This window comes from Serinus canaria, chromosome 4 (assembly GCF_022539315.1).
Source record: "Serinus canaria isolate serCan28SL12 chromosome 4, serCan2020, whole genome shotgun sequence".
NCBI classification, from domain to species: Eukaryota; Metazoa; Chordata; class Aves; order Passeriformes; family Fringillidae; genus Serinus; species Serinus canaria.
This window is the reverse complement of record NC_066317.1, coordinates 70,911,923-70,922,258: the sequence shown is the minus strand read 5'-3', so window position 1 is coordinate 70,922,258 and position 10,336 is coordinate 70,911,923. Positions and strand designations below refer to the sequence as shown.

General features: G+C 64.5%; 1 protein-coding gene across 1 annotated transcript; it reads left to right on the top strand.

The window, feature by feature from the left end:
- Window positions 1–3,153: 3,153 nt before the first annotated feature.
- On the top strand, window positions 3,154–5,234 carry EGR4 (early growth response 4). The gene is made up of 2 exons (XM_050973771.1): window positions 3,154–3,591; window positions 3,895–5,234. Exons 1-2 carry the CDS (start codon window positions 3,453–3,455, stop codon window positions 5,205–5,207), a joined length of 1,452 nt encoding a protein of 483 aa, XP_050829728.1. The 5' UTR covers window positions 3,154–3,452; the 3' UTR covers window positions 5,208–5,234.
- The last annotated feature ends 5,102 nt before the right edge of the window (window positions 5,235–10,336 follow it).

Sequence of the window (10,336 nt, the reverse complement as noted above, 5' to 3'; positions counted from 1 at the left end):
GAGCTGTGTGCTCTGAGAACAGGGGTTACACCTGAGCTGTGTGCTCTGTGCTCAGGGGTTACACCTGAGCTGTGTGCTCTGAGATCAGGGGTTACACTGAGCTGTGTGCTCTGTGAGCAGGGGTTACACCTGAGCTGTGTGCTCTGTGCTCAGGGGTTACACCTGAGCTGTGTGCTCTGTGAGCAGGTGGTTACACCTGAGCTGTGTGCTCTGTGCTCAGGGGTTACACCTGAGCTGTGTGCTCTGAGATCAGGGGTTACCCCTGAGCTGTGTGCTCTGAGATCAGGGGTTACACCTGAGCTGTGTGCTCTGTGCTCAGGGGTTACACCTGAGCTGTGTGCTCTGAGAACAGGGGTTACACCTGAGCCGTGTGCTCTGTGCTCAGGGGTTACACCTGAGCTGTGTGCTCTGAGAACAGGGGTTACACCTGAGCTGTGTGCTCTGAGATCAGGGGTTACACCTGAGCTGTGTGCTCTGAGAACAGGGGTTACACCTGAGCTGTGTGCTCTGTGCTCAGGGGTTACACCTGAGCTGTGTGCTCTGTGAGCAGGGGTTACACCTGAGCTGTGTGCTCTGAGATCAGGGGTTACACCTGAGCTGTGTGCTCTGTGCTCAGGGGTTACACCTGAGCTGTGTGCTCTGAGATCAGGGGTTACACCTGAGCTGTGTGCTCTGTGATCAGGGGTTACACCTGAGCTGTGTGCTCTGTGATCAGGGGTTACACCTGAGCTGTGTGCTCTGAGATCAGGGGTTACACCTGAGCTGTGTGCTCTGAGATCAGGGGTTACACCTGAGCTGTGTGCTCTGTGCTCAGGGGTTACACCTGAGCTGTGTGCTCTGAGCCAGGGGTTACACCTGAGCTGTGTGCTCTGTGCTCAGGGGTTACACCTGAGCTGTGTGCTCTGTGCTCAGGGGTTACACCTGAGCTGTGTGCTCTGAGAACAGGGGTTACACCTGAGCTGTGTGCTCTGTGCTCAGGGGTTACACCTGAGCTGTGTGCTCTGAGATCAGGGGTTACACCTGAGCCGTGTGCTCTGAGATCAGGGGTTACACCTGAGCTGTGTGCTCTGTGCTCAGGGGTTACACCTGAGCTGTGTGCTCTGTGCTCAGGGGTTACACCTGAGCTGTGTGCTCTGTGCTCAGGGGTTACACCTGAGCTGTGTGCTCTGAGAACAGGGGTTACACCTGAGCTGTGTGCTCTGTGCTCAGGGGTTACACCTGAGCTGTGTGCTCTGAGATCAGGGGTTACACCTGAGCTGTGTGCTCTGTGAGCAGGGGTTACACCTGAGCCGTGTGCTCTGAGATCAGGGGTTACACCTGAGCTGTGTGCTCTATGAACAGGGGTTACACCTGAGCTGTGTGCTCTGAGATCAGGGGTTACACCTGAGCCGTGTGCTCTGAGATCAGGGGTTACACCTGAGCTGTGTGCTCTGTGCTCAGGGGTTACACCTGAGCTGTGTGCTCTGTGCTCAGGGGTTACACCTGAGCTGTGTGCTCTGAGATCAGGGGTTACACCTGAGCTGTGTGCTCTGAGAACAGGGGTTACACCTGAGCTGTGTGCTCTGAGAGCAGGGGTTACACCTGAGCTGTGTGCTCTGTGAGCAGGGGTTACACCTGAGCTGTGTGCTCTGAGATCAGGGGTTACACCTGAGCTGTGTGCTCTATGAACAGGGGTTACACCTGAGCTGTGTGCTCTGAGATCAGGGGTTTCACCCCAAATATTTGTCTGAACATCCTTCACAGCGGGTTTGGGCCCAGCAGCCAAAATGCCCAGAGCAAACCTCCCCCTCCCCAGCCCAGCCGTGCCGGAGGCCGGTGACAATCCCCTCCCCAGAGCATCCCTGCCTGTCCAGGATCGGCTGGAGATCCCTGCCTGTCCAGGATCCACTCCAGATCAGTGCTGGGGATCCCGGAGCAGCCGAGCAGGGCGGGCAGCACGGCCCGGGCTGGCAGAGCCTTCACCCCGGCACGGGCTGAGGATGCTCGTGGTGGGGGCGCTGCCAGGATCCCTCCGATCCTGCTGAGCCCGCTCGGAAAGCTCCCCCTGGACACGGTGGGGTTTGCAGGATGGATCTGCCTTCCCCAGCCCAGCTCCGAGCCTGCCCTCGCCAGGCTGGGCGGGAGCCAGGGCTGCGATGGCTGAGCTCCGGCAGGCTGAGCCTGCTCCTCCTGTGCCTGCTCCTCCTGTGCCTGCTCTCCTGAGCCTGCTCCTCCTGAGCCTGCTCCTCCTGAGCCTGCTCCTCCTGTGCCTGCTCCTCCTGTGCCTGCTCCTCCTGAGCCTGCTGCTCCTGAGCCTGCTCCTCCTGGCCGCTCGGATGCCGCAGGAGGAGCCGGCATCGCCCCCCGCTCACATCCAACAGCGGCGGCATGCCGGCAGAGAGAATCCAAAACCCGGCCGGGAGAGGAGGGGAGGGCAGAGCAGGGCAGGGGGGAGGAAGAGCGAACCCGGCACCTTGGCGTTTCTAGAAGGAACAAGAGCAACAAAAGGCATTCACGGGAAAAAATAGCGCGGGGAGAAGGGGAGCCTGGGGAGATGCAAATCCGGGAGAGCAGCAGCCCACGGTGGGACAGGAGCCAAGGCTGCGGAGCAAGGGCCGGAGCCGCGGGGATGCCCCGCAGCCTCCCAAAGGCCGGGGGGAGCAAAGGCTGCGAGCCTGGGCTCGTTCTGCACAGCCGGGGCTTGCACACGCGTGTGCACACCCGCGGCTGCGGGAGGGGATGCTGGGCACACGCGCGCACAGAGAAGCAGAGATTTGTTAAAAATATCGCGGTTATTAGTTAAAAAGAGAGAAGGAAGGGGGGGAAAAATGAAAAACAGAGCGAGAGAAAAGGGGGAGGGGAGGAGGGAAGGGGGAGGGAAGGGCATCGCGTCACGGGAGAGATTTCCTTATTGGGACTCCCTAGCCTACATCCTGAGTCCATATATGGGCATTTACGTCACGGCAGCCTCACTGGGGACTCCAGAAATGGCTGCGGCGGAAGGTCGGAGCAGCCCCGCTCCCGCTATAAAGGGGGCGGCGGGGAGGGAGCGCCGGGTGTCCGCTCGGGCTGCGCTGCCGCCGGGCCCTGCCTGCCCCCCCAGCCCGGGCCCTGCCCCCTCAGCGCCCCCGCAGCGCCCGGGCCCCCCGCCCCAGCACCCCCCGCACAGCCCCCCGCACCCCAGAGCGTCACCTGGAGGGTCCCCGGCACCTGCCCCGAGCATCCCTCGGAGCGGTCCGGGCTCCCCGAGCGTGGCCCGGCTCATCCCCGAGCATCCCTCGGATCGGTGCGGGCGCCCCGAGCGTTCCCAGCTCATCCCGGGCTCGCCTGGAGCATCTCCCGCCTCGTCCCTGAGCATCCAGCGGCTCTCCCTGGGCACTCCCCGGCTCATCCCGAGCGCCCCCCGGCTCTCCCCGAGCATCCCCGGCTCGTCCCAGCCCGGCCCCCCCGCTCCGGCCGCGTCTCCAAGGAAGATGCTCAACGTTATGGATTTCTCCTGCCCGGATCCTCTTTACTCCAAGTACGAAGAGAGCTGCGAGATGAAAACCGGAGACCTGCAGGGCTTGGGGCAGCCTGAGCAGCAACTTCTGGCAGAGGCCGATTTCCTCGGAGGTAAGGGCGGGCGGGAGCCGGGCAGGGATGAGGGACCCCGCGGGGAACGATTGCTGCATGCAGGAGCCGGGAACCTGCCCCTCCTCCGCCCTCAGCCCCGGCCCGGGGCTGCAGCGGTCCCCGCGGGCTCAGGGCGGGGGTCCTGAGAGTCCCGCTGGGGGAGGGGGATGAGTCCCAGGGCTCCCTGTGCGGTTTCGGGGACGGAGACCTCGCAGTGACGCAACAGCTCCCGCTGCTCCCTGCATCCCGCCCCCGGCCCCGCGTCCCTCCAGCCCTCTCACCGCCGTCCCCTCTGTTCCCCAGGTGAGCTGCTGGGTGTCCCCGGCAGCGGCGGGGCCGTGGATTACTCCCTGCTGGGCAGCCAGCCCTCCCCTTCTCTCAGCTACACCGGCAGCTTCTTCATCAAGGCGGTCCCGGAGCACCCGCAGGACCAGGAATCCCTCTTCAACCTGATGTCGGGCATTCTGGGCATCTCCCCCTTCGCCTCCTCCGAGGGCCACCAGAGGCACCTGGACGCTCTTTACCCCTGTCCCGAGGTGGCTCCGAGCCAGCTGGACCTGTACTCGTCGTGCCAGCCCGAGATGAGCGGGTCCAGCCCGGCCCCGTTCCCGGAGCCGGGCTACGGCGCCTTCCCCGCGGCCGAGGGGGCTCAGCCCCTGCCGGGAAACACCTCCCAGTGCTTCTTCCAGCCCAAGCTCCTGGACAGCAAGCAGGACATCAAGCTGTCCTCCGGCTCCCCGCCCCTGGACAAGTTCAAAGGCACCTGTGCCCAGTGGGAGCCCCTCTCCCAGCAGCACCAGGCCTACCTGCCCGCCGGCTTCCACTCCCCCGAAGGCTTCCCGGCCACCGAGAGCCAGGGGCTGTTCCCCCCGCTGGGCTCCAAGATGGAGAGCGCCTTGTCCGTCAGCTGCCAGCCGGAGCTCGGCAGCCTGGCAGAGGACGCCGCCTGCTTTGGAACCCATCTGGGCTTCGGCTGCGAGCCAGAGAACTTCCCGGCCCGCGGGGACTTCGCCGACGGCAAGATCCACGCCCTCCCCGGGCCATTGATGCCGGACTTCGACGCCTCTCTGGCCCAGCCCGAGGTCCTGCCGGGCCTGCTGAGCTCCGCCGAGCTCCTCCATCCTCACCCCTCTCCTTCCGTGCCCCCCGCGGAGTTCCTGGGCCACGCCGCGGCCCCCTCGCTGCCCTCCCTGCTGCCCGCCACCCCTCCCGCGCTGGCCGAGCCCAAGAAGAAGGCGCGGCGCAGCAAGTGCTCCTCCAAGTGCTTCTGCCCCAAGCCCCACGAGAAGGCGTTCGCCTGCCCGGTGGAGAACTGCATCCGCAGCTTCGCCCGCTCCGACGAGCTCAACCGGCACCTGCGCATCCACACGGGCCACAAGCCCTTCCAGTGCCGCATCTGCCTGCGCAACTTCAGCCGCAGCGACCACCTCACCACGCACATCCGCACGCACACGGGCGAGAAGCCCTTCTCCTGCGACACCTGCGGCCGCCGCTTCGCCCGCTCGGACGAGAAGAAGCGGCACAGCAAGGTGCACCTCAAGCAGAAAGCGCGGAGCGAGGAGAAGCTCAAGGGCTTGGGCTTCTTCTCCGTGGGGCTCTCCTTCGGCACCCTCTGAGCCCGCGGCCCGAGCGAGGCCAGGCGGCGGTCCCGAGGTGCCCCGAGCTCTCACGGAGAGCCGGGCTGGGGCTTCCCTCCCGGGTGGCCCCGAGGAGAGGCGGCGGAGCCGAGCGGGCCCAGCGCGGCCCGCGGGAGGCGAGGCGGTGCTCCCGGCGGGGATGGCGAGCGGCACCCCGGGCCGCGGGGACTGAGCCATCCTACAGCTCCTGTTCCGAGGAGGGGAACGGAGAGCCCGTGTACAGACAGACAGACAGACAGACAGACATCACCACCGACGGGGCGCGTCGGACACTCGGCGTTCGGAGCCCCCGCTGGGATTTCCCAAGGCAGCGCTTCCCAGGATGTTCCTGCCTGGAGATTTTCCGGCCGGCACGGTCGGGGCTGCGGTTGATCCCGTCCTTTCTCCCCAGGGAGAGAGAGCCCGCCGAGGTCTGGCAACCGGTGCTAACAGGCCCTTGGGAAAGGTGATTTCAGTATTATTATTATTATTATTATTATTATTATTATTATTATTATTATTATTATTATTATTATTATTATGTTTGTAAAAAGAAAAGGCCTCTATCAGGAATATTTCAAATTTGTGTCTATTTTTCTAATTAAAGATTTGAGCTGATCCAAGCCCTTGCTGAGGTTGCTCTCTGCCTTTCCATCTTGCATTTCCGTTGGGGTTTTGACCTCTGCTGCTGCATTTTGGGAAAAAAAAAAAAAAGATGCTCCCATAATTATCAGGGAGAAAAAATCCATCAGTGCAGAGAGCTCCTGAGCGTCCCCAGCCCCCAGGTGGGTCTCATCCCGGGAGGAGGGCTCCATCCTGGGGCAGAGCAGGGAGCCCTGCTCCCTGTGCTGGGTCTCCCTCCGAACACAGGAGGTGGCTCTGGCTCTGTTCTGCTGGGGCTGGGTCCTGGGGGAGTCTGCCCCTCTCCCGTGGGGCCCCCAAAGCCCAGCCCAGAGCCCCCATTCCAGGATCCTGGCTCCCAGTGGGATGTGGATGTCCCACAGTTCACCCTCAGGAAATGGGGTGAGGTCCCCGTTCCCCATTTCCAGGCTGGCTCAGCCCCAGGGTTGGAGAGATGCAGGCAGGCAGGATGGGGAGCCCTGCACAAAGGGAGGCTGTTTATCCCTCCCTTTTGGGGTCTTAGATGATGGAGGGATGCTGGTTCCCCTCTCCGGGAATGGCACAGGAGAGGCTGCTGCAGCCAGGAACGTCCCTCCCATGGAAGAACCTCCCTCCTGTGGTGGTTAAAAATCAGTGACAATCCCGAAATCCCACAATCCCGTCCTTCAGGGGAGGTGCTCGATGGGGCACGTGGAGCTTTGGTTAATCTCGTTCATCAGGAGCAGGTGCCCGTGGGAGCGGAGGCAGCGGGGCCAGGGCCATTGTCATGGATGTCAGGTGGTTTAGGGGTGATGCCCCTGTGCTGGCAGAGGGAGGGGCACAGCTGCGATCTGCTCTTTCCTTTTCTGACGGATTTTGTCCCCTCCTGCAGCCCTGGAGGGGGAGATCTCCCCCCAGCCACATTAGGAAGGAGAGAGGGGTAACCCTGCCTTATTCCCTCATGCCCCTCAGCCCCTTGCCAACATGTGGGCTGCAGCATTCCGGGGCTAAACACCTGTAATCCCAGAAAATCCAGGGTCCCAGTAATCCCAGCAGAACCCAGGTGTCCCAGGTAAAATTCAGTGTCCCAGTAATCCCAGAAAATCCTGCGTCCCAGGCATCCCAAAAAATCCTGTGTCCCAGGTGTCCCAGGTAAAATCCAATGTCCCAGCAGACCCCAAGCTTCCATGGGCTGTGGAGGCCCTGTGGAGTTGGGGTGGGAGGCTGGGCAGGGCATGGGGGGGTTGGTAGCAGAGATGGGATGTGGGAAGGGGCCAGGAGGAAACCTGGCTGAGGGGGAAATCCCAAATTTCCCCTCAGATGTGTCCCTAAATTCTCGCTCCCCAATAGCACCCAAGGGTGCTGGTGACCCTTAGTGAACCCTCCCAGGCTGTGGGAGCCCAATCCTGAGCCAGGACCACTCCAAGGGGTGCAGGTGACCCCAGACACCCGGGAAAACCAGGTTTCCTTTGGGAAGGGCTGGGCTGGCCCCTCTCTGGGGGATGCAGGATGCTGCTGGGCAGCAGAGCCCAGCTCTCCCTGCACCGCTGGCCATCAATGATGCACGAGGCCTTGATTAATACCCCTCAGGAAACCATCCATAATTGATGGGAGCCTGCAGCTCTGCAGGGGCACCGCTCCAGCCTTGGGCCTCTGCCCCTCTGGGGCTGCCAGGGAGGTGGGAGGGATGGGACACGCCCCAGAGCCACCCCACACACCCTACACACCCCACAGCCACCCCACAGTCTCTGGGGCAGGTGCTCCAGGCTGGGCTGGCACTGGGCTGGCACATGTGCTTGGGGGCAGGGGTGGCACCCCGGGTCCCAGGGGATGGGGACACCCACCTGTCCCCATGTCAGCAGCACCCTGGGCCCAGCACTGCCATCCTCTGTGCCCACCCTGTGCCCACCCCAGAGTGAGAATTTGGCAGTGCCAGATGCCCTTTGGCACGGGCACCAGGCTGTGGGGCTCAGGAGCTGGATCAGGATCAAGCCAGGCTTAAACCAGAGCCCTCAGGGACCAGCTGGGGATGGAGCCAGGGCCCAAAGTGGATGCTCAGGATTCAGCCAGGACCAAGGCAGGGATTAACCAGGGCAGCCTTAGAGCAGAGCAGGACCAAGCTGGGAACCAGCCCAGGGTAGCTGGACTGGGACCAGGGCAGGGGCTTGGGGACCAAACTGGGGCATTCAGGGACCAGAGCAGGACCAAGCTGGGAACCAGCTCAGGGAACTTGGGGACTGGACCAGGACCAAGCTGGGGATTAAGCCAGGATGGTCAGGGACCAGCTCAGGACCCAGCCAGGGACCAAGCCAGGGTGTAAGGGACAGGACCAGGACCAAGGCAGAATACTTGGGGACTCAATTGGGATCAAGCCAGGGATGAAGACAGGATGATCAGGGACCATCCTGGGGCCTAGCCCGTGTCCTGGCACCTGTGTGCCCAGCCCGGGATGGGGCAGGAGCAGCGCATGTGCCCAGGCTGCCCCAACACCACTGCAATCCCGGGAGGATGCCCCGGGGGTCCGGGCCGGGGGCTGCCATGGGCGGTGGGCACAGGGGGTCCGGGCCGGGGGCTGCCATGGCAGCCGGGCCCGCCGTGTTCGTGGGGAGACAGGCAGAGGGAGCTGTGCGGGAGGAACCGGCAGCGAGCAGCCCCGGCTCCGGCTGCAGGGGAGGAGGCGGCTGCCGGCGCTCGCCCTCCGCCTCCCTCCATCCCTGCATCCTCCCTCACTCCCTCGCCATGCTGAGCCCGCGCTGAGCCCCCAGCGCCCCGGGGACCCGCCATCCCCAGGGTGCCCAGAACCGCCACCCTCCCAGCACCCCGCCGGGGCCTTCAGCCTCGGCTTCCTTCCTTCCTCCTCCTCCTCCGCCTCCTCCTCCTCCCCCCACCCCCCAGCCACCACCCTCCCTCCTTCCCTCCCTCCCTCCTTCCCCGGGGCCTGCCTGGCATGGAGGTGCTGGCCGCGGGGAGCCGGATGCTTCCCGCGGGCTGCATCCCCGGTGTCCCGCATCCCCGTGCCCGCATCCCCGGTGCCCCGCATCCCCCCGCCCCGGCAGAGCCCTGAGCCGCCCGGAGCCGCCTCCTTTGTGCGGCGGAGCGGCTGAGAGGCTCCGGCCCCCACCCCGCACCCCCGGCTCGGGGGTGGCCCGCGGGCGAGCGGGAGAGATGCTGCCCTCGCCGGAGGAGCCCAGCGCTGGAGGTCGGCGGCCAGAAGCAGGTACGGGGCGACAGGGGATGGGATGGAGCGGCGACGGTGCCCTGGGAGGCGGTGGCTTGTCCCCAGGATGCTCCTCACCCAGGGCCCCCGGGAGCAGCGGGACGCGGCGGGGACAAAGCCGCTGCCAGGATTTGAGGACAGACCCGCCGCTCCCTGCTCCAGGGGCTGGCGGGGACAAAAAAAGCATCCGGATTTTCATGCCCAGCTCCCCCGAGCCCTCTGTGCCTCAGCCCCAGCCGTCCTCGCCCACCTCGGTGCCCCCACCCCGCTGGAGCGCCGGGAAGGATGGGCACCAGCGGGGCGGGCAGCACCCTCCATCCAGCCCGGCATCTCCATCCAGCCCGGCATCTCCATCCAGCCCGGCATCTCCATCCATCCACCCGGACATCGCCCTCCAGCCCGGCATCGCCCCCCTCCCGCAGCAGCCCCCACCACCTCTCCTCTCCCGTCCACCCCCCTCCCTCTCCAGCCAGGCAGGGAGCTGCCCGCCGGTGATATTTTGGGGGTGGGTGGGCAGAGGAGCGTTAAACAATGCCAAGGAAGGCAGGAAGGCTCCATGATGGATCGCAGGTAGCGGCGCCGGAGCAGCCCGGGGATGCTGCAATCCCGGCGGCGTTTCCCCGCTCCGGATGCCCCTGGGTTTTATTAGCGTAGTAACGACTCCATCCCTTCAAATCCCGGCTGTTGCCGTGGAGATGGGAGCGAGGCGAGCTTTGCGGCCGGGGTAGGACCTGCCCGGCACAAGGAGCGGGCTCCGTGTGCTTCCCGATCCACCTGGGCCGATCCTGCCTTGGATTTCGGCCGGGAAATTCGGGCTGAGGCTGCTCGGGTGCCCCGGGAGACGCGGGCAGGGATCCAGGCCCGAGGCAGCACGGCACGATTCCCCATCCCCGCGCTGGAAAAGCGCTTTCTCATCGCCCCGGCAGCGGCCGAAGTTGCCGGACGTGCTTTGTGCTCGCCGCGGTTCGGGTTCCGGCCGGGCCGGGCCGGGGCTCGCCCGGGTGGGGTCGATGCGGGAGGGTGTGTTTGGTACCCATCCCAAAAGGCAGCCAAGCGGGTCACAAACCCTCCCGGCTCATCCTGGGTTTATTTCTGCCATGGATTTCTTGCCTTTGCTGATTTTTCCCTTAAAAAATGGTTTCCCAGCCTCGTGGCCTGGTTGTCCCTCGGAGGGCATGCTGAGCCGCCAGGGACGCTGCCCTGGGACCACAGGCGTGGATGGAGGTTCCGTGGCAGTTCAGGGCTCACCATCTGGTGGTTGTGGGATGCAGGAGGGCTCTGAGGGCTGGTGGGGTGGGGGGATATATCCCCC

Bases quoted from the DNA above. Each gene is read 5' to 3' on its own strand.
- EGR4 (XM_050973771.1), top strand. From the start codon at position 3,453: ATGCTCAACGTTATGGATTTCTCCTGCCCGGATCCTCTTTACTCCAAG. The intron at 3,592-3,894 runs GTAAGGGCGGGC...TCTGTTCCCCAG, and splicing joins AGAGGCCGATTTCCTCGGAG to GTGAGCTGCTGGGTGTCCCC.